At 49.8% G+C, this 21,828-nt stretch overlaps 10 protein-coding genes across 10 annotated transcripts; 3 read left to right on the top strand and 7 right to left on the bottom strand.

The window, feature by feature from the left end:
* Positions 1–199: 199 nt before the first annotated feature.
* On the top strand, positions 200–2,063 carry N7481_005376 (putative C6 transcription factor RosA-like; the record flags this gene model as incomplete). Its single annotated transcript, XM_057264595.1, has 4 exons — positions 200–309; positions 371–670; positions 730–957; positions 1,010–2,063. The coding sequence occupies 4 exons, from the start codon at positions 200–202 to the stop codon at positions 2,061–2,063; spliced, it is 1,692 nt and encodes a 563-aa protein (XP_057122315.1).
* A 2,585-nt stretch (positions 2,064–4,648) lies between these two features.
* On the top strand, positions 4,649–5,747 carry N7481_005375 (putative 26S proteasome-associated ubiquitin C-terminal hydrolase; the record flags this gene model as incomplete). Its single annotated transcript, XM_057264594.1, has 2 exons — positions 4,649–4,690; positions 4,740–5,747. 2 exons carry the CDS (start codon positions 4,649–4,651, stop codon positions 5,745–5,747), a joined length of 1,050 nt encoding a protein of 349 aa, XP_057122314.1.
* Positions 5,748–6,004: 257 nt separating this feature from the next.
* Positions 6,005–8,157, bottom strand: N7481_005374 (uncharacterized protein; the record flags this gene model as incomplete). Its single annotated transcript, XM_057264593.1, has 4 exons — positions 6,005–6,577; positions 6,634–6,777; positions 6,839–7,358; positions 7,412–8,157. 4 exons carry the CDS (start codon positions 8,155–8,157, stop codon positions 6,005–6,007), a joined length of 1,983 nt encoding a protein of 660 aa, XP_057122313.1.
* A 1,015-nt stretch (positions 8,158–9,172) lies between these two features.
* Positions 9,173–9,769, bottom strand: N7481_005373 (uncharacterized protein; the record flags this gene model as incomplete). The annotated part of the gene is made up of 2 exons (XM_057264592.1): positions 9,173–9,520; positions 9,590–9,769. The coding sequence occupies 2 exons, from the start codon at positions 9,767–9,769 to the stop codon at positions 9,173–9,175; spliced, it is 528 nt and encodes a 175-aa protein (XP_057122312.1).
* Positions 9,770–9,893: 124 nt separating this feature from the next.
* Positions 9,894–11,535, bottom strand: N7481_005372 (Zn(II)2Cys6 transcription factor domain-containing protein; the record flags this gene model as incomplete). Its single annotated transcript, XM_057264591.1, has 2 exons — positions 9,894–11,403; positions 11,465–11,535. The coding sequence occupies 2 exons, from the start codon at positions 11,533–11,535 to the stop codon at positions 9,894–9,896; spliced, it is 1,581 nt and encodes a 526-aa protein (XP_057122311.1).
* Positions 11,536–12,258: 723 nt separating this feature from the next.
* N7481_005371 (uncharacterized protein) lies at positions 12,259–12,853 on the bottom strand (the record flags this gene model as incomplete). The annotated part of the gene is made up of 3 exons (XM_057264590.1): positions 12,259–12,309; positions 12,371–12,717; positions 12,781–12,853. The coding sequence occupies 3 exons, from the start codon at positions 12,851–12,853 to the stop codon at positions 12,259–12,261; spliced, it is 471 nt and encodes a 156-aa protein (XP_057122310.1).
* Positions 12,854–13,619: 766 nt separating this feature from the next.
* Positions 13,620–14,168, bottom strand: N7481_005370 (uncharacterized protein; the record flags this gene model as incomplete). Its single annotated transcript, XM_057264589.1, has 3 exons — positions 13,620–13,712; positions 13,794–13,943; positions 14,007–14,168. 3 exons carry the CDS (start codon positions 14,166–14,168, stop codon positions 13,620–13,622), a joined length of 405 nt encoding a protein of 134 aa, XP_057122309.1.
* Positions 14,169–14,513: 345 nt separating this feature from the next.
* Positions 14,514–15,551, bottom strand: N7481_005369 (ketopantoate reductase family protein; the record flags this gene model as incomplete). The annotated part of the gene is made up of 1 exon (XM_057264588.1): positions 14,514–15,551. One exon carries the CDS (start codon positions 15,549–15,551, stop codon positions 14,514–14,516), a length of 1,038 nt encoding a protein of 345 aa, XP_057122308.1.
* A 1,020-nt stretch (positions 15,552–16,571) lies between these two features.
* N7481_005368 (fungal specific transcription factor domain-containing protein) lies at positions 16,572–18,441 on the top strand (the record flags this gene model as incomplete). Its single annotated transcript, XM_057264587.1, has 2 exons — positions 16,572–17,552; positions 17,608–18,441. 2 exons carry the CDS (start codon positions 16,572–16,574, stop codon positions 18,439–18,441), a joined length of 1,815 nt encoding a protein of 604 aa, XP_057122307.1.
* Positions 18,442–18,973: 532 nt separating this feature from the next.
* N7481_005367 (nonhemolytic phospholipases C family protein) lies at positions 18,974–21,257 on the bottom strand (the record flags this gene model as incomplete). The annotated part of the gene is made up of 9 exons (XM_057264586.1): positions 18,974–19,570; positions 19,640–19,842; positions 19,900–20,010; positions 20,061–20,447; positions 20,497–20,530; positions 20,589–20,621; positions 20,671–20,935; positions 20,993–21,075; positions 21,135–21,257. The coding sequence occupies 9 exons, from the start codon at positions 21,255–21,257 to the stop codon at positions 18,974–18,976; spliced, it is 1,836 nt and encodes a 611-aa protein (XP_057122306.1).
* Positions 21,258–21,828: the final 571 nt, after the last annotated feature.

The raw sequence follows: 21,828 nt of genomic DNA, 5'->3' as shown, positions 1-21,828 counted from the left end.
CATCTATAACCCTACTGCTCGCTGTGATCTTCACTCTCCGAAAAAGACTTGCTCAACGGTTGTACCTCCTCCCCACTGTTTGGCTTCCAACCCTTCGATCTTCATTACCCCACCGTCGCCTCTGTTCCCGAGGTCGTCTTACTCTTCGGTCGTGGAAGGCCTTCTCTTTCACTCCTTTTCTTTCAATCAATCATTCAAAATGGCCGGCCCTGGTGGTGGTCCTCCTCGCAAGAGCCATACCAAGTCCCGAAATGGGTGCAAGACATGCAAGAAGCGCCATATTCGCTGCGACGAGACCTTCCCACAATGGTACGCCTTGTTCCCTCATCTAAACGCAAGAGTCGCACATTTCTAATCTCGAATCCTGCAGTCGCAATTGTACCAAGCATAACTGCCGCTGTGACTATCAAGATGTTGCAGTGACCCAAACTCCCCCGAACTCACGGCGAGGGCCTGATCTACTTATGTCTCCAGCTATCGAGATGGAGATTGACAACTGGCATCGCTCCGGCATACCTCCCTATCCCGAACTGATGCAGTGTCCTCGATCTGGCTGGACGGGACTATCGCGCGCAGACTTGCGTCTGATCCACCATATTATCGGCCTCTCGATCGATCTACATCGGCGTGGACTGAGTGCCTGCACCGTGTGGGCACATAAGATGCCTAAGTAAGTCTTGAACCGAAGACATAAGCCTCAATTATGAAAGCCTAACAAGAAATTTCCAGCTTCCTCGCGATCGCGCTCTCAAAAGATTTTGTCATGAGCGCCATCCTCGGCCTCTCGGCCTTCCACCTTGGCTGCCTCACACGGGATCAGGAAACCAAGCAACTAGCCCATCACCATAAAATCACAGCTCTACGGGGGCTCCAAAATGCCCTCGGTTCCTTCTCAAAGGAGAACTGCGATGCAACCCTAGCTGCGTCTATTCTTCTCTCATGGCAAACAACTGATCGGTGAGTACTCCTAAGAGGTTCCTAACCCTACATCCAGCTAATTTCCCTCTAGCCCAGAATGGATATCTCTGCAGCATAGTATCTCAAGTGTTCTCGACTCAATGTATCCGTTCTGGAGACAAGAATCCGAGCTCGCACAATTGGTTGAAACCCAGCGCTCTCTCCACGCTTCAGATTACCCACTGGTCCCGGAGGAGGACTTAAGTCAGCTTGACCAGACCATTCAAGCGCTACAGATTGCCCAGAGTCGTGTCTCCCACAATCAGGAATACTCCTCGCGGATGCTGGAGTTGATTGAATTTGTGAAACAATTCCGCAAAGACTACCCTTCCCAAACTGCCGAGCAGTCATTTGAGCGCGTCCAGGCCCTCCGACAATGGCTTTTCTGGAATCCTTCTTCTATGCTGAGAGGCGGCGATTCTGAGTCCAGTGCTCTTGCAGTCCTCGCTCAATTCTTCGCAGTCGGTGTCGTTCTCGATCGCTTCTACCCTGAGATGGGTGCATCATACCTCGCCGCATCATCTGTCGGACCCATAGAAGAGATCTATCGTATCCTCGCCACATACAATACCACTGGTACGTTCAACACCGAGTTGCCCCTAGCAATGTCTTTGATGGACTTGCCTCGCCATGTTGTTGCCCGCCACCACAGTCTCCTGGCTTGGTCACCACGCTCGTCAATCGAGCACTACTCTCCCGGTCCACCGAGCCCATATCACGGTCTGACCGACTACTCCATCACCTCTCCTGAATCCGCTTCTCCATCATATATGGCGTATACCCCACCTCTACAGTCTCCTCCTGCGGTCACCGTTGCCGGCTCCCCCTTCCAACTCGCAGATGGCTATGTTACCGCTGCCTCCTCGCATACTTTATATCCGCCGTCTCCACAGCTGCTTGATAACCATGACGCACAGTTTGGTCTCTCTGAACTGAGTCATGTGGTTTCAACTACATCAGCATATACCCCTCCTTATGGGAACCCTGTTCTCTGTGGAGACATGCCTCGCGCGGATACCTCGCTTGGTCTCAATATGGATGCATATCAGCAACCACACCATTTTGAAATGACAGGTCTTGTTACACCCGAGCCCTGTTGGACATGATTTTATGAACGCAAAAAAACTGCCTGAAACACTTGATGTGTAAAAGTAAGGAACTAAGGAGTTCGATCTCTCGGGTCTGGATTCAGGAACCATCATCTTCCCTCTTTACATTCTACTCGACTCTGTTATATACTGGTTGGTCTGTCTTCGTTTTCCCGCATTCTTTTATTTTTGGCTTTCTCTCTTTGGTCTGAGCATGAGCGTTGGCGGCAATTTCGTCCCCGCCAAAGGAAATGATTTCTACTTAAGTGATATACCCGGTTTAATTACAAACCTATTGTTGGCATGATTGGAAGCATCTCTATCTTAGTTCTAAATTCTATTGAAAACTTATTCTATCTATTGGCATGAGGAATAAATCTCATTGTTTGAGTCAAAATCGCCCACACAAGTTTAAACCCCTTCACATAAACAACATTCTCACAAAACATCAAGAGCATCTCCCGCACGCAGCAGATTCAACCTGTCCCTCTTTTCTAAACATAGAATCAAGTTACATCACCCCTCATCTCCAAAGCTGCATACCAAGCCAGCCTAACGCGAAGCATTCAAGATCGCCAGGAACCGGTCCCAAACTCGTGATTGTGAATATACTAAGAATAGCGCGGGGCGAGAATTAAACTACGATCCACATTTCTCATTGGCGCCTTCAGCCCCGGGCCTTACTTGAACCCCATCACGCTAATTTCCGCCCTGGGGCAGAGTCAGATGAAAAACCTCGTATTCGGCTGCATCCACGTTCCCCGCTTGGATCGTGCATCTCGCGTGGCAAGTTAGGGGGCAGTTGGGGGCCGCTGCTGTATTTAGAAAATGAGAGATACGAAGCCTAAATCAAATCAATGCTGTCATCCTTTTGGATCGTGCATATATGCATTCCTCCCTCGTCCTACTTTAATCCGTTGATACTTTTGATTGGGTTGTCGGTTTCACCGAGCCAAGCCTACTACTAGTAGAAAGGGGGATTGATCGGCAAGATAGAGATACTAATTGTCGCTACTAGATGCATGCCTTCTATATTTATCCCTTCCAAGGTTCGCTTCCTTCTTGGGTTGTGCGGAATCCCGTGCGTTCGTTTTGGGTTTGGTCGGAGGAGAGTGTGCTGAGACGGTTGGTGTTCGCTTGATTCATGCTTTGCGAACGTCTACGATGGCACTCGGTTCTTGAGTTTATGATGTGATGTTGATCTTGGAGGGATTGGGCATACGGCGATGAGTGGGCTCAGAAAGATTTGAACTCTATTTTACCTTTGGTCATGCCTCTCGTCATAACAGTCACAAGCATGAATTTCCATTTTGGCGTTACCGAGAAGCTCCACGCTAGGGTTATCACATAAGGGTCGGTGGTGATCAGAAAACGGCTCATGTACTGGTGGAAGGTTTTTGAAAGTGCAATGAACTTCAAGATCATGACTATGACTGACGTGTTTTGGGTGATTTTTAACACAGTCAGACGCGAGCCACCAGTGGGCGCTGGGGCTGGTTGTTAGCAGACCAAGATTTTGAGCTCGGTCTCAATATTGGAGAGCCTGATTGATACTATTTACTCCAAAAAGAATGGCAAGGCTACCCAAGGAGATATTGAGAACGAAAGCAGAGACCATTATTGTAAATTCGAGATATTTCTTGTCGGCCTCCAAAGGGGTTCTTTGATATGAATTTGAAGAATTGCTTCTCCGATTTAAGGGTTTCCTAGGTCTCCTGCTTGTGCAATGAGAGGCTTACTTTTATTCAAAATTGTATTTTGAACACCATGGTATAAAAACACCCGTTTCATGTTGCAAATTACACTTTCCGAATGATGGTTTGTTCGGTGTACTCCAGGAAAAGTCGCTATGCGATATGCTTTCTCAGAATCGGTCTCGAATCTTACTTGTCATCTATCAAAGATAAACCCAAACCAAGCTGTATACACATACTATGGTACTATTTATTACAGACTCAACAAGGGGGCCGAAATGAGCCGCAAATACTAGCAACCACTCGGCGCAATAATCGATAGGTTCAACTCCGCTATAAGCATGCTTGCAACTTTGACTCCCACTGACGGATAAAATAGGGGACAGAAACAGAGAGATCGGTCGCAAGCTCCCACGCCAATACAGTGTACTGGACATCTTTGTGATAACACATATATGACCCGAGAAGGTGGGCGAGTTCACTAATGAGAAGCACTTGCCTCCTGTCTCCTATGGCGGTGCTGTTCTCGTCGATAGACAGATCACCATATGCTCGAAGCGCCGAGTGGCGACGAGGTATTGGAGATGGTGAGCCGGATGCTCCCTCCTGCTGGGCTGGAAGCCAGCCTCAGACACCATCCACTCCTGCCAGTCATGGGGAGTTTATGGGCTACATGATGAGGCCCCGGAAAAGAGATCTCAGCAAGCAAAGTTGGGGGTTGCGACAACATACTAATAACCTTACGTGATCGACACACGTGATCTATGACATAACACGAATTGAAGTCCCGCGGTATCAACAAGCGTCGCCGAGCTTGGAGCTTCACCAACACCGGCGAAGCCTTCATTCCGTCACCGAATTGCCAACGCAAACCTTTAAACACCATCCGAGAAACGTGAATTGTTCAAAATGGGCGACGCAGGTGGCTGGAGTACTATCGAGTCCGACGAGGTACGTACGGCCCTGGGGCTGTCTCTGCAACAGCTAACAATCAAACTAGGGTGTATTCACATCCCTCATCGAGACCCTAGGCGTGCAAAATGTCCAATTCGAAGAGCTCATCTCACTCGACGCAGACACAATACGCTCCCTTGGGTATGCATGCACACCCTTCCTCACCCTGTCGTTGAGCTTGCAAGCTCAAGCTCAAGCTCAACCAGACGACGGAAACCAAACTAACAGCCCCTTACTCAGTTCCGTCTACGGAGTCATCTTCCTATTCAAATGGACCCGCGAAGCAGCCGGGGCCCGCGCGGAGGCCCCAATCGACGGCACATATGACGAGACCGCAACAGAGAACAACGTCTTCTTCGCCGCGCAAACAATCCAAAACGCCTGCGGCACGCAAGCTATCCTCTCCGTCATCCTGAACCACGATAACCCGCCCAAACCCCTCCCCGCCATCCCGCTCGGCACCGAGCTCGCCTCCTTCAAAGACTTCACAACCGGCTTCCCGCCCGAACTCCGCGGCGAGGCCCTATCCAACTCGGAGGCCATTCGCACCGCACACAACACTTTCGCAAAGTCTAGTCCGTTTGCCGATGAGACGACTAGACCGCAGGATGAGGAGGGTGGGGATGTGTTCCACTTCATTGCCTACACCCCTGTTAATGGGACGTTGTATGAGTTGGATGGATTGCAACCTCACCCCATTAGTCACGGACCGTGTGATACGGCCTCGTTCCCTGAGACGGTGATTGAAGTGCTTCGCAAGCGTATTGCTAGATACCCGCCTGAGGAGACACATTTTAATCTTATGGCTGTTGTGCAGGATCCTCGGCCGCGGGCGCGGGAGATCGGGGACGCGGAGACGCTAGAGCGGGAGGAGAGGAAGAGGGCTGCGTGGCAATGGGAGAATACTTTACGGAGGTGGAACTTTGTTGGGTTTATTGGGGAGATGATGAAGGGGGTTGCTGGGGCTAAGGAGCGAGATGGGAAGTATGATGAGTGGGTTGATGCTGCGAAGGCTGAGACGAGGAAGAAGATTGAGAGCAGGAGAGGTGCTTGAAGATATTGCCCCATACCTGAAGAGGTGCCCTGATCTTGAATACTATTGAGCTGCACTCTACTGTGAACTTTCCTTCGGACTGATTCTAATGCCGTGGCATGTGCTGTGCATTCAATGATGTCTACAATGATTTACAGATACCCGTGATGAGCAAGTTGAACGATTCGAAATATTATGATCATTGATCTATGTATGCATTATATACAGACATCCACTTCGTAATTCATGATCATTTAAGAACCTTGGAATCTTCAAGCTCAATAATCAACCGCTCGAGCTCTAATGTGCTCCACCATCGCTGGTGGAAGGTCATCTGCCTTCACCAGATTCAACGCTAGCAAGTCAGACCAGAAGAACAAGGCTCTGTCCTGGGAATAAGCTAGATAGTCGAATTCTTCTTCTTCCTCTGCAGCTTCTGCCTCGGCAGTGGGCGTCTTTACGTCCTCTTCTTGCTCTTCCTCCATGCCAGGTGTCTTGGCCTGCACGATACCCCAAGCCACCCACTGTGCCGAGTTGATCACGCGCCACAACCGAGTCTGGTGCATGAGGAACTTGATCTCGGCGTCGATCGCCTCTTCGTTAGACCGTTCGGCCTGGATCTGCTGCCCGCTAGGCTCGGGGCAGTCATCAAGGTTCAAGGGAGTGATAGCAGTTGCATTACGACCGCGCATGGTGGGAGTTGCTTGTGGTGAAGTAGCTCCGTTGCCAATATTCGGGTGATGAGCCAGATAGGTCGCCACAAATCGATACTGGTCCTCTGGCTTAGGGTAGAAGCGGGTGTTACAGGCCCATGGTCGGCCTTCGTCGTGGTAGTTGTAGCACCACTCAGTCTACATAGGTTAGAATGGCGTTTCAAGACTAAGGGCAAGATGAAGGTGGGACTCACAAAGTGGTTGGCAAACTCAAACCCGGGGGTGTTAGCCGAAGAATATTCAAAATCAATGACAACGAGTTGCTTGTGTTCGTTGGCAGGGAGCAGAAGAGGTGACTGTGTGGCCGGCTCCATTCGAAGCAAATTGCCATATTGAGTCTGGATACAAGTAATTAGCATTGCGTATGGTGCATTGTTCATAAAAGAGTAGAGCACTTACGTCGTTATGAGCAAATACCAGCTGTCGCTTAATCTCACTCAGCCCACCACAGCTAGCTAGCAACCAGATTCGGTAATTGTCCACGGCCTTGCGGAACACTGGCCATGGCACACCACAGACATAGCCGCGCAGGCGCCACGGTTCCAGGGCAGCCTTTGTCTGGTTTTGCGGTGAATCTAGTTCCTTATCCAGCCAAGTTGTGACATTTTCACACCGATCCACCCACTTGTCCCAGTTCTTGAAGACCATCGGTCCTCCTTCGCGCTCCTCTTCGAGAAGTTCAATACCATCGTGTAATTCGCGCATTCGTTTGGCAATTTGTTTGGCCGTATCTGGAATGCGCAACTCCTTCGCCGTCAAGGGGCGAGCCTCGAAGTATTCTTCAAATCGTCCGTTGCGGAAGGTTCCAAGTACACGGGGGCCGATGTTCTTTCGGCCAAGGCGACGTAGAATTTGCAGCTCCTTCTCTCGATCAATCAAGTGATCGACCTGGGGACCATAGATGCGAAGCAAAAGCTTTCTGTAGTGTATTAGTGGAGAATCCTCTATAACACTTGACATGTCATGACTTACGGTGGGGGCCTTCTTGGGACTATGGAAGAGCTGCTGCTGGACGTAAGAGGAGGCTGATTCTTGGGTGGTCCAACCACGTAGATAGCATTCGTCATAGCTCCACTGAGGCGAACGACTTCGATATCCCCAGCATTCTCCATTGAGACTTTACGCCAACCCCGCAGTTGTAGCGTATGCGCCAGGCGCACGATTTCAGTCTTGAAGGTGATCCAGGCCTCCCGACCTTTGGCGCCCTTCAAGGAAGAGGTGCTATCGGCGAGGTCCTCCTCTCCCGCGCCACCACTGTAGGCAAGGGTCTTGGAGTTATCGAGCGAGGCATCTACGCCTGGCACAGGAGCCTCAAGGTCGGTATACTCGGATTCAGAGGCAGAACCTCGGCGAAGACCCTTCGGGCGGCGACGAGGGACCCGCTTCGCAGTTTGTCGAGAGATAGCGGCATGTCCCACATTTGCATACTGGAGGAGGATACTCTCCAGTCTGTCCAGTGAAAAGGTACTCTCTGAGCTGCGATGTTGCTCTCCCGAGGACCGTTCCGCAGTCTCAGTAGCACCTTCCGAGGGATTGGAAGCTCCCTCTCCTCGTCGCGCCTTGCGTGTGCTCCGCCTGACCTTCTCATGCTGCAGCCATTCTGAAACCTGGTGGAATAGGTTGCCTTGTAGATCTTCGTCTGTCTTGATAGCTTGTTCGTTGTCTTCCTGCGCCGGGTCAAGCTTGCCGCTCGACTGGCTACTCAAGGCGGAGGGCATCGAGGTGGGGTGAATTGGAGGGCGTGCAGTGGTTTTGGGTAGAGGGACTCGAAGCTGTTTTAAAGTCGATGCGTCGGGAGGAGAAGCAGGGCCTGTTCCGCTCGATAGGGACTTTCGAAAGGAAGGGATATTCAAGCCTGTGCCTGAAATAGGCGGCGAGTCTACCAGGGGGTTAGTCACAAGGTCTAAGGGGTTTTCTTTGTCTCTGCTTCTTCTTTTTCTCGTTGGAAAAAAAAAGCGTTTGGATAATGTGCGCGTCACAGCTCATAACAGGAGAGTGGAAGTGGATGCGAAGGGACGATTCATACAAAGGCGGGGGAAAATGCAAGTCGCGCGGGCATTTGAGAAACGCATTTGGGAGGGAAAGTGTCGACCAGTCGCAGAGGGAGAAGAATAAGAAGGAGAGGCCTACCTGCTGCTGCTGTTGTTGCTGCTACTCGTACTTCGGGGTCGGAGCCAGTGCGATCCTCGGTGAAGGATGGCATGTGCGTTTAGCGGGGCCCAAATTAAATCAAGTGGGTATCAAAGAGTACAGTCGATTCAAGTGATGTTCTGAGGTTTTTCTACCGAGCTCAGCCTCACAGATATCGCAGTGAAATAGCAATCGTGGAGGCGGCGGGGGTCAAGTATTTTTGAAGCGCCGGAGAAAAAAAAAAAGTCGCGGGGCAAGGCGAACCAACACGGAAGCGTCCCAGCGGTCAGGGGAACTTCCAACGGAATCCTTTGGTCTGCACCCAAACTTTAAGCCAAGAAAAAGTGAAGGACACACAAGACAGTAAATCAGTCGATTAGTGCGATAGCTGTCGAGGGGGACCTGTTCAATTAATACCACAAGGAAAGTGGCGAAACCGCGCTTATCGTGTGGCTCAAAAGTGACCCCGTGACGTTGGCGGGTTGGTGGATCTGACCATCCAGGGGCATTTGCATTTGGGCATGTCAACCACTGTGCCCAAGGTCCCTGCACTATAATTGCGGTCTACTATCGTGAGTAGCCCGATCCAATGGGCCCACTAGCTCAGGGCGATGTGGTATCACCCGTGATAAGAGCGTGGGCTGTATTCCCAAGGGTTCCAAAGCCATCCATGGCCATCCACTTGTACTGTCTCATGTGGGATGCCCTCCTGAATCGTGGAGTCGGCGGGGGTGGATGCCACTGAGCGAACGCGATACTATCGATACAGAGGCGCAGATGGCTTTGTTTCTTCATGGTCGCATGTGGGAGAGGACAAAGGATTGGTTCTTTGGGGACGCCATAGGAAGCTTCTTCATAGCCACTAGCATTCCGCCAGTCTATTGGGGAGATGGTCGACCAGTAGTGGTCTGTGGTCTGGGGGTATAGGGGAGCGAGGTGACCCGTCCGGAGCTGGAGATTGTGGAGCCGATCCCTCAAACATTGGACGTGAGTATCATATCAACCGAGGTCGACTAGTACCGGGTAGCAACTCGAATAGCCCACGGTATTCGATGGATAGACCACAATGCTGAAGACGAGAGAGGTTGTAGTTGAAGCAAATGCACGCGACTGCACCTCTGGTGTAATGAGGGGTGCTAAAATTACCATACACGTATCCTGGGTGACCAGCGCCGCCTGATGGTTCGAGTATTTTACCATTTGGTATTGATGGAAATTTAAAGGAAAAAGTAAACATTTACATATACACGGTCCAGGAAATAAATAGAAGTATAACCAAAAGTTCATAAAGCTTCATCATTTTCGTGATTCTTCAAGTCCAAGTTCATGTTGGAGAATGGAGGTCTGGAAAAGGTATTGACTTCTGCTTCAACTGCATTCGTCCCTCTCCGTCGAAATATCGCAATGAGTAGTGCAACCAGTTCAAAACTTTCCCCTTCCCATCCAGTTCCGACGAGACGCCGAAACTGCATGTACGATCGGTGGCTGCCGGTATGCATCCTGGCTGGGCGAGCAGTTGCTTCACCTCAGCAGCACTACGAGCTGTTGTTGCAGGGTTTTCCTCCAAAGTGACAATCACAGCCACGGCATCCGCGGCCGGGCCACACATGAACAGTCCCTGCGCCGGTGGGGCTTGTGAGAGGAAATGAAGTGCTCGGCGACGAAGTTGTGGAAATGGACATTTAAGGGCTGTTATGAAAAGAGGAAGAAACACGCCCATCTCGAACATGAAAGGGGGCTGTTTCTCATCGGCGAGACGAGTCGACGCAATCGCAACTGGTGCAAGATCAAGGATCTGAGCAAACTCGGCTTCGTAGGCGTCGTATGCTGTCTGATCTGGATCAAGACACGTTTTGATCTCGATCAAAACGCTCGTATAGGTCATAAGAAGGAGTGCGATGGCACCGTCGTTGCTCACGACATTGCCAGGGAGAGTTGATATTTGCATGCGCTCCAAAGCATGGAAAAGACGGTACCAATGCTCAAGGCGCTCCGCCAAGTGATTCTGTCGAGCCACAAGCACTGGTGACCGATTCCGGCGGGCGTCATGCGTTTGTTTCCAATAGACCTTTGCATCGACATCAAGGGTTTTCATCTCTGCGACGATCCCACACAGCACATTCCTCGCATCGTCGATGGACGCAAAGCCAGCGTATGAAACTGTTGGATTAAGATCCCAACAATCGTCCGGTTTTTCCTCAACGATGAGAGCCCACGTTCCCAACCGGCGGAATATGGGCAGAAGAAGAGATTTCATAGGGGCCGATTGTACGCCGAGCACCATCCGCACCCCCTGTTTATAAAGATTGACAGCTGCTCTCCTGTTTCCTTGTAGAAGCTCAATTGCGATAAAAAGAATGCAGCTAATCAATGAGACATTCAAGTCAGCAGAGCCTTGCTCGATGCGTTGCTGGAGAGCAGCGAGTGAGCGTGAGTACCAAACAAGCGCCTCGCGATGATGGCGTTGCCGCACTACAGCTGGATCATTGATCATTTCCATGGCTGGCGACTCATGGATAGGAGGCCGCTCATAGAGGGTGCTTAGCGAGATCACTGCGTCCCAGACCGCAGGTTCCAGGCGGCAGATCTGCAGGACAGAGCCTCTCCAGAAAGAGACATCGAGAACACCAGAAAGCGACGGGCCAGCTCGATGGAAGTAGTACTCGAAAGCGCGTCTCTCTCGCGATCCTGAATGCGACGACAATGTCAATTGCAATGGGAGTAAAGGTTGTGTGGTCCTTGGTTTGGAGGCAGTGCTGTAATGACACTGTCGACCTGTGCTAATGCACCTCGCACAATGTGGTTTTTCTTCCCCACAGCGAACACGCCGGATCCTGTGAAAGGTGTTTTAGAGCTGTTTCGTAGAAGAAGGCATAATTTTGTATCGAGACTCACTTGCAGGTGTTGCAGCCGGTCTTAGACTTGGTGCTGCCAATACGGCCAGACCGCTTCGTTGGAGGATTCATGGCGGAGAACAAGACTCGACGAGTCAGACCATCGAGTCCCAGGGCTGTATCTATTCCTGCATACTCTGGGTAACCAAGGCCAGGGATCACACCGAAATTCAGCAGCAGCCGTCAGTGTGGTAGAGTGGCATAACGCGCCAGACTTGGATGTCTTTTCAGCTATCGTAAAGGGGGTTTTGTTTCGTTCGATATCAGGTTACGTCAGCTTTAACCCCAAGCCGCGACCTCGTTCGATAGCCTGAATAGTTACGAAAACACACCTCTCCGCGCTCGGAAACTTTTCTTTTTTGATTCAACCTTCGGTGCCGTCTGTTTCATTTGTCTTTTCATTTTCATGCTTCGTGCCTCGGCTGAATAAATACCAGCTACCATGGTAAATTTGCATGTATCTCTACAATCGGAATTTGCTTAATTTTGATCATTTTGATTATGACTTTACATTTGAGATTTTTATTTAGGAACCGTATAAAAAAATTACTTGCGACCGCTGATGGGTGGCATGGTGGAGTGGTCTACGGCGCGAGTAGAACTGAGGAGATCAGATAGTAGTTAGAAACACAAAGTCGAGTAGGTTTTTTGTATTTGCTCAAGAAACGCTCATCATATCGTAATAATTAAAGGAGAGGATCGCTATGAAGACGTGAAAGGGGGGGATATAAGATTCCAAAGAAGACCGAATTGTGAGTTTGTCTGGCCAGGTTCGGATTCTAGACCAAGTTGCAATCACGCCTTGTGGATGGTGAAAGGTCCCTCGGCATTGAACAGGGTGGGCATCTATCAGAATACAGTCAATATATGTCTCTCCCGCAATTAGTAAGAAAGGAGCAGAACGTACCTGGGGAGCAGTGTCGAGACCGGTACTGAGTCTCAGGTACCACACGTCCTGGTTCTTCACATTTGGCAGCTTTGCAGGGATCTTGACATCGAAGGCATTGGCATTAGCCGGGATGTTGTCGGCAATTTTGATTTGCTGGTCAAAGTTGATGGCATCAAGATTGCGGACGGGGTTGTTGTACAGCCAAATACTGTACTTGCTAGTCGGGTACTTGGTCAACGGGTCGCTGCAGTGTGTAGTCGGCTGGCGGTTGAAGCGGATGTGGACGGTCTGGCCCTCGGTCACGGTGGCGTGATCGGGAATGCCTTGGAACACGTTCAAACAAGAATAATCACGTTTGCCCCATGCTGTGTCAAATTAGCCTCGAGTGGTTTGTCGGAATGTGGGCCGATGGCTGGGTTGGGACTTACGCTGGTTCTTGTCGAACGCAGCTGTTGCGGTGGCAGCGAGGACAGAGGTGATGATGGCAGCAGAGAACTTCATCTTGGGCGATTGATGGTAGAAGGAAGTGGTAACTGGAAGAGAAAAGAACGGTAGTATGAACAATTGAGCTAAATACGAGGGGTCTCAGGGGGTATTTATACCCTATAAATCCAAATATAGCGTCAGGTCGGCACCCTCTTTCTTCAGCAAACCTGACTGACAATGTTTCACTTTGCTAGCTCCACAATTGCCACGATTGAGATGATCGTGGCTTGGCGCCACTGGGGTGATCAGCAGGGTCAACAGGGTCCGTCGTGCCGAGCAGGTCGCATGAGCTGACTTCAGCTGCGTAGAGGAATACCGGGGCGCTGGAGATCGTATTGAGAGACACCAAGAGATACTAGTAAGCATCTCGTGATCTATGAGCTTGAATATACGATATGTACTTGGTTTCCATCAGCTTTGTTGGTGATGTTGGGAAATATTCTCTCCACAAGGCCGATGCTTCCACGCACAGACAGTGAATCGAAATGATCCTGCAGTTTAGAGCACCTTTACCAGTCACAAACTCATCGATAATTTTGGGCGAATTCCACCAACAAATAAACCTGCATGCAAGGCTTTATTTCTGCATAGACAGGATACCTTTAGGCCACTTAGATTCCTCACAATCAGCCATGGCGAGCAAGGCCTAGGGTAGAAATTATGGAACCCGAGGGGAAGTTGAAAAGGTAATTCTCAATATTGTACGGAGTGCAGAGTAGTATGATCTAGATATTGAAAAAGAAAACCTGAAAGCGTTTAATTTCTCATAATGAAAGTGACCTCACAGCTTGGCGTTTGACTTGACACCTGCAATGCACTCGATTTCTACGTCGGTTCCCAGCGGCAGCTCCTTCACACAGACGCAAGTACGTGCCTGTTTTGAGTCAGCTAGTGTTGAAACACCCCAAGTAGTGTTTTCAAGTACTGCCTGGTAGTAGGTAGAGTGAGAACTCACTGGCATAGGCTGTGAAAATGTAGCAGCATATACTTCATTGACAGCACCAAAGTCACTCATGCTAGTCAAGTAGATGTTGCACTTGACAACGTTGTCCAAGCTCGTTCCGGCTGTCTCCAGCACCGAGCGCATGTTGGAAAGAATTTGACGCTATAGATGAATTAATATGGTGTTCAATTCAAACCCTTCCAAGGTTGGAAATATAAAGCGCACAGTTCGGTCTTGGATAGAGCCTTCAACCATAGCTCCAGTATCAGCTCGGCAGCCAACCTGACCGGAGCAAAAGAGAAAATCCCCCATTTGAATGGCCTGCGAGAGGAAAGGCGGAGGTGCCGGAGCGCCGGTAGACTTGATGGCAGTTTTGGGGATGGACATTGTGGGTGGGATGACCGGCTGACTTCAATTAGCTGTCAAAGAAATGTAAGATAAGAATTAGGAAGTTTCAGTTGGAAGACAGAGGGCGTAGAGAACTGATAAATAACGGAGCGGAGAGAGTTTGGGGGATGTACGGTACTGGTATTATTAATGCGGAGTGGATATTTTCGAAGGGCGTACGATTAGGGCGTGGCCCCGCACCAACCCCGCCTTCCTACGAGTACTTCTCGTACTCGTAGTAATTGTTACCGTACACTCTGCGAACGGAGCTTGTGGATTCTGTAGTTACTCGTCCTTGTACACGGAATATTCTATTTTAAAGCAACTTCTATATGTAAAGGTACATTACTTGCCATTGTTCATAGTGAAACCACTTTTAGCCAGTACGAGTTGAGCAAGGGAAGAGTTTGCCTCGCAGTTAAGACCCATGGCCCTGGCACGTCGAACGATCCAACCATTGATGTACTGGATCTCGGTACTCCGGCCCTTGAGAATATCTTCTCGCATACTGCTAGAGTTTTGAGCAGTTTTTTCAATCGTATCGCGCAGAACAGATTCCAAAGACTCCGTCGAGAAATGATCTCGATCAAGGGACAGTTCCTGCATTTCGGGAAGATTTTGAAATACAGACGAGGCCTCTGTCAGAATCTGTCGTTGCAAGGGCTGAATATCGGCATTGTCTTTGATGCGCCCGTTTCGCACGTCAAGAAGTGCCGTGAGAGGATTCAGCACACAATTAGATGCCAGCTTCAAAAGTTGAACTCGGAATAAATCCGGCCATTCCATTTTCTCACAGTGAAGAGCAGTAGGCTGAAGTAGAGTATCTAGGAGATACTGGGCTTGTAATTGTTGTGCTGTCTGTTTGTGGCTGTCGACAACCCCGAGTGATGCATTTCCACTTGTACCGGACAAGATGGCTTCCACCGGAGACCGCAGATAGACACCATGGCGCATGATTCCAAGCATGTAGGTGGGCCTACTAGAAGGGTCAATAAAGACATGCTGGTTGAGATCCTCGATTTGACCCATGCCATTTTGGAACAAGCAGATGGTTGATTGGGGTCCAATGCGATGCCGAAGGGGCTCCAAGGCGGCGACTGTCGCCGAGGCTTTGACGGCAACGATTAAATTATGAATTGGGTCAGAAGAGGCTGAGCTACCCAGGAGCTCGGCATTAAATCCACCTCGCTCGTCCAAGGGGCCATCTTCACCAACACGGAGACCGAGCTTCCATCCATTAGATGCGAAGTCATCGTATAGGCTCTTTCGATGGGCAAGCAGCGTCACCGAAGGCGGGATTGGTAGAGATCGGAGAGAATGGGCGATAAAAGATCCAATACTGCCCAGCCCTAGAATGTGAATCGAGTGGGAAGGGGACGGCATCGCGAAGAACACCGAATACTTGCGAGGGGAACTTGGTGGTGGTTCGGTTTGGAGCGGGTTAACCTGGCGGGCCTCGGTGGGGCGGGCGCACAACGCGAAGTGGACGACATTACATACTCGTACATACTCATCGCATTACTTCTCTTATTGGGAACAATTATCCACAAGGAACAACTTGCAGTAAGGAAATAAAAAGTTCATATGAACGAAAAATGCGAAAGAAGCTGACTTTCTCCGCAGCCACTATTAGTAGTAGTAACACATCGCAACGACCCAACTTCCCAACTACTCGTATGCCCCCCCCCCTAAAATCATACTCAATACAACTTGAAGAACCACGAATATTGAGGCTCAAGGAAATTCCGAGAGTGAATATGTAGACCGACTCTAAGCCGTTAATGGAAAATGAAACCACGAATCGATTAGTTGACGGCATGCTTCTATGCGGGGTCCAAGCTGGTTCCGCCAGTCAGGAGCCCTCGCCCGCAGATCGAAGGAATTTCCAAGACGCTAAATCAATCTTGACCGAGACGAGCTGAAATTTTGCCTATGTCACACTGCCCGTTTGCCTTTGAAAACTCACAAGTCGCGCTCACAGCTCGTACAGAGCCTCCCAGGTCGACCCTCTGCTGCCATGGAGATCAATTTAGACTTGCGAGGCGTTCTCAGACCCACGGTGCCCCAGGATATTCCATCCAGATCATTATCATATAGCGGGTAAGACATTCGCAAACCCCTCCGACTTCAAATCGGTTGACAGCAAGAAGATGTTGGACATGCCGTGAACGCCGGACGAAGTGTGATGAACGGCCCGCCGCCTGTAGGAGGTGTGAGGATGCGAAACTTGTCTGTGCTGGGTACGACATTAGATTGAATTGGGCCGAGGGGGTGAATCGAAAACGGTCGAGACCGGGTGGCACTCGAAGGCGCATCAAGCCAGGTCGGTCTGATAACCCAATTGTAGGAGTGTATGAAAAGTGCTAAATTGCTTGCGCGACAGGAACAAACTTATGTCAGACCATGACCGACAAAGAAGTTACGCGGGCCCTTGCTTTAATCGATAAGCCCATGACAGATCAATCGAGGACCACCGGCCCATTTTCGGTCTTTCATGTTCAGTCTGAGCACGGCCAGTCTGATCTACAGCCGGGCTTCTGGTTTCTCGGGGAAGCAGAAAAGCCACCAGCTCAACGCGACAACGAATTTAGTCAGAATAAAGATCTTGGACCTGCAGCAGAACAGCATACCACGTTTGAGGTTGATGATCCTCGGTGGATGAGCCTGTCATTGACCAGAGGTCTAGATATACTCTTTGAAGACTCTTCTATAGCTCTGAACGAGAGAAATGTTCATGAGATAGAGGATGAATCAGACAACTCCAACGAAAGCTCAATAACACCAACCCAAAAAGGGTTACTGGACAAGACTATTTCCCATACTAGTGGTGATTATCCCGCTAGTTGGAATATCGTGGGATCTACAGCCTTGATTCGTCCAAGAGATCATGTGGCCCAAGAGATTGAGTCTTCGATACCCCTCAGGCACAATGGACTTGCATTGCAAATACCAAGCACCATGAAATTGGGGGCACCATCAAACACTCTTTCCTACAGTCTCGGTTATCCCCAAATCAAGGATCCTTCGATAAATATGCTCATCCATCACTATACAAACAACATCGTCCATTTGATGCAGCCTGTCTCCCACAGGGGAAATCCTTTCCAAACATTATATCTCCCCCTTGCCATTGAAGGATCAAGTTTCACTGAAACTGACCAAGACTCGCAAGGGATATCTTCAGCAACGGTTGCTGTATTTCACAGTTTGCTGTGCTCTGCGGCTACCAACCTACAAGGCCTAGGGTCTAGTGATAATGGACTTCAGCAGCTTGCATGCTGCCACAAAGAGCGGGCTCTAAATGCACTGCGAAACTCACTGGTCAGGAAGGTTGGCCGGTACAAAGACTTAATGGTAGCCATTTTGTCTTTGGTATCTGTTGATGTAGGTCTCCGATGATATCTTCAAGATTTCACTCCTAATATATGCGAATTTTTAGATTCTCGACGGTGGTGTGAACGATCATTGGATTCATTTAGATGCCGCCATCAAACTTCAAGCATCACGACACCACGCAAACCTAGTCAGTCGAGAGACCAGTCAGCTTAACATGATATGCACCATGCTTCGACTTTTTGCCCAGACTGCACTTCCGTGGTCGGACCCAACTCCATGGAATGATGATGCTGACCCCGATCGGACGGATCATGACTTTTCGGATCCGAGCATTGAATACATTTACGGCATTACGACGAATCTTGCCAGGCTTATAAAGCGAATATACGAAATAACGCAGCATCTTGCATTTTACAAGGGCAGAGAGTACCCCACCACTCTCCTAGCAGCTTGCGAGGAGTTGGGAGATCATCTGAGTTCTTGGAATATTGATTCAGAGCCATTCTCAGCGATAGGTACGGAGAGGGAGGATGCACGACAGGTCGCCCGGGCGCAGTCAAGGGCATTCCATTCTGCTGCTTCGATCTACTACTATCGATCTGTCCAGAACTGCAAGCGGGAATACCTCGGCACAGAGCAAGAAAATACTCTCCTTGCCATGAACGAGGCTGAAGACCTGAAGATCCGTCTGATTAAGGGTAGCTCTGCCCCAGCTCCACTCACATGGCCAGCCTTTATCGCATCATGCGAGGCGATAGGCGAGTATCGCCAGCGATGGAATGAGTGGTGGGCTCGGGTTGAAAAATATCGCCTGAAGAACTTTTCGAAACAGCATAGTATTGTGCAACAGGTATGGAGCAAGCTTGATAGATCAGGATCCCCCACAGATTGGCGCGACGTGCTTGCGGAAATGAATTTCAGGATCATTCCGGTGTAATATGATAATAAAATGGGGAATGGTGATACGATACATAATATGACAGACGTAAAGAGCAACGGTTTCTGAGACGATTCTAATACCAAGAGCATGTTCAAGTTCTGACCTAGGCAGCATCTTCGGAAATTGTAATTGATCTTCCATGGCCATGCCAGCTCTAGTATCCCTCAGTGAATGGATAATGATCTATTACGAACTTGAAAGATATCCGATAGTATTTACCAGTAAATCATAGATGCAGATTGCCCTGAAGCTTGCGGTTTACAAATCCCACTCTCATGGTTAATTTAAGGTAGAAGAGATAGAATAAAAAACCTAAAATGAATTTATAAGATTCGTGTAGTTCTGAACCTTTGGGTTAAATTCCATCGCTCAATGTAGGCTGAATGTATGCAACCGAAATCATGTGGTCTCGTCTAAAGGGGCATTGATCCTCAGTCATCAATCAAAGCTGAGGGGAAATGGATAAAAGCGAACCTCGCTCCCCAGTGTAGTAGAAAAAAGCAATAAGAAAAGAAAGGAGAAAGGAAGCTTAGTCGTGATAGGTCACGCTGACGACACCGAATCCCTGGCCCAATCCACTATCTGAATTGTGCAGGACTAGGTTGCCCAAGTTGTCAATGTCGAGATACTCGCCACCCTCGATGTACCGCAGAGTATAGCCCAAGCCATTTCCGAGGAAAGTAATGCGGATCTGTGAAGCAGAGCTTCGGGCCTCCGGGGCTTGCAATTCTCCACGAGGTCCGAGCCAGCGACCGTCAAGTGCGTTCTCGAGCGTGAAGATCTCGCTCTCTTCATCTTCGGTGTAATGCAAAATCCAGCGACTTTCCTTTTTGTCGTAAAGATGACCTGGTTTACCTGTGTCAAGATCCCATTTCTTGTTTTGTGCTCGCAGAGCGTAGCCATTTTTACTGAAGACCAAATAACGGCCTTCAGTCAGATATCCTACAACCTCCTTGTAGCCATCCTCGAAAAAGAGGGAATCGGAGAGATTGCTCTGCTCGCCGTATGGAACCGGAGGGCGTGTCTGACTGTGTCGCGATTGGCAGCGCGATGTGCCCACAAAGTTGCCATTCCCATCGGTCTCCGGAGTGGGGATATCCGGAAGATTGGGTAGGGAATAATCGGGCTACATACGTTAGTTCAACCGTATTGTATAAGAGAGGCTTTTTGGAAGCCAAGAGAAAGGAGGACATACGTGATCAAGATCTAGAGCGCTGATCAGGTTCGACATGTGGGCACGACGCCATGGCACCATTTGGTCGGTTTGAACACCCGAGTAGCCGAGAGCAGTCAGCCACTGCTCAATGAACATAATTTGTGAGTTGTGATCGCAGCGCTCAGTGAAGACACGGCCACCACGAGTCCACGGAGAGACCATGATAAAGGGAACACGAAAACCTAAACATTGGGTCAGTAACTAATGCAGAATGCAACTGTTAGAGCTCATGTACGCACCGGGCCCTGAAAAAACATCGCCAAAGTCTCCATATGGGTCTGTCATCCACTCTCCAGCCGTGCCTTGGGGCGAGTGGAAAGGTGTTACATGATCACCAAAGCCACCAGTTTCTGGGAGTTCTGATTAGTAGTTACTATGCACAGCCAGGAATGTGACTTACCGTCAAAGCTAATCATCAGCAGAGTTGAAGAGTACTTGGGGCTGCTTGTCACGGCATCGGTAACTCTTTTCTGTAGCCAGCCACCGTCCATTGGCCGGTAAGGAGGATGCTCGGAGAGCTCAGTAGGGCCGACGATGAAGCTGACTCTGGGAAGAGTGCCGTTGGCAGCATCCTCGTAGAACTTCTCGAGTCCCACGAAGGACATTCCTTTATCAGCAAGAGGGTTGCCCTTCTTGGCTTGTTGAAACTGCTGGAACCAAGCCAAGGGGTTGTCGTCAAAGTTGTTGGTGTCTTGGTACAGCTGCCATGAGACACCGGCATCCTCATAGAATTCGAAGATGGTCTTCCATTTGAGGGGATAGCAGCTGACACCCGGCTTTTCACAACCTAAATTGTTTAGTGATGAGCCAGATGGGGTCTTCTGAGTATCACTTACCAGGCATTTCATTGTTGTCAATGTAAACGCCGCCCTGGTCAGGTGATTGAGGCCCCCCCCGGGACATTGATAGAACCACTGATTAGGGTCACGCGGTTGGGGTTGGTGGCAGTGATTTGAGATTCCTATAATGGATCAGCTCGGGTATGTTCATAGTCTGGGAGTGATCCTTACCTGATACATATCGGCGGAAGTCCATCCTTCAGCAATGGCAAACTGGGCAGGGATATCTTCGCGCTTGTAATAGCCCCAGCTCCATGGCGTGTTCTTAGTTGCCCAGGCATTGTTCAGACCGTGATTGTAGGCAGCCTGGTTAGCGTGATAGCCGTTATCACCGGCCGCCATGCACTGGATGGCATCCAGAGTCTCGCCGCCCTTCCAACCGAGGTAGAAAGGAAACAGGCCGCTAGACCGGTCGGACATGTTGGGATCAACAGTTCTAGTGGGTTTGTTAGAAGCAGATTCTATGTATAGATAGTTCTTGAACTTAACTTACTGGTTCCAAACAGATTGTCCATCGGGGTTGATCTGGACGTTAGGATCGGCGAAGCCACGAACACCCGCCATGGTGCCATAGTACTGTGATTCATCCAGTCAGCTGGGGAGGTTTATCTGCATTCGAAAGAGGGCAGGTCTACCGTATCCTGGGCTCGATTCTCCTGCATGAAGATCACGACATGCTCGATATCCTTGAGGGAACCAGCATTGACGGACGAGCTCGCCAGGAGCGCCGTGAGGGCAACTCCGAGGAGAAAACCCATGCTGAAAGTGTGATTCTGGATGAACCTTGGGAAAGGAGTGAAGTTGGAAGCTTGAGGGAGCGGTGAGTATTTAAGGAGGAAGACAGGAGCTTCCTATGTCAAGCTTCGATTGACGATCGATGATCAGAGATCGGGTCGAGCCGAAGAGAAAAAAAGAAGGAAGTGAAATGGTAGTATCAAGGTAGCAGGTGCCACGATGATAGGTTAGGAGGGGGATGCAAGAAGCAAGAAGTACAGTAGGATGACCAAATGGTATCCCTCGATTCGAGCATGTGGAGAGCGGAGATGCAAAGCTGCGGGGATGCCCCACGTGCCTGCCCTAAGACTACGCCAAACACGCTAAACCACGCCTCTCAAGACCCTGTCGACGTAGTGTCTTGATGAGGGACTTCTTTCAAAGCTAGGTCATCTTCATCCTTGCCTACTGCTGTGCTGTGTGGTTCAAGACAAGCAGTCAAAGCGGCTTCGAAGCTGCGGGCGTTGCAAGTGACCTACGCCTCCTGCCGATCCCCTTGTCTCCCGCCACTCGCTGCATGTCTTTGCCCTCCGCAAGGGCCGGGGTCCATGCGGT

This window comes from Penicillium waksmanii (genome assembly GCF_028829765.1).
Source record: "Penicillium waksmanii strain IBT 27052 chromosome Unknown utg000005l:1.0-5232799.0:1.0-5237142.0, whole genome shotgun sequence".
Lineage (NCBI taxonomy): Eukaryota > Fungi > Ascomycota > Eurotiomycetes > Eurotiales > Aspergillaceae > Penicillium > Penicillium waksmanii.
Note: the sequence above shows the minus strand (reverse complement) of the source record. Positions and strands in the feature narration are given on the sequence as shown.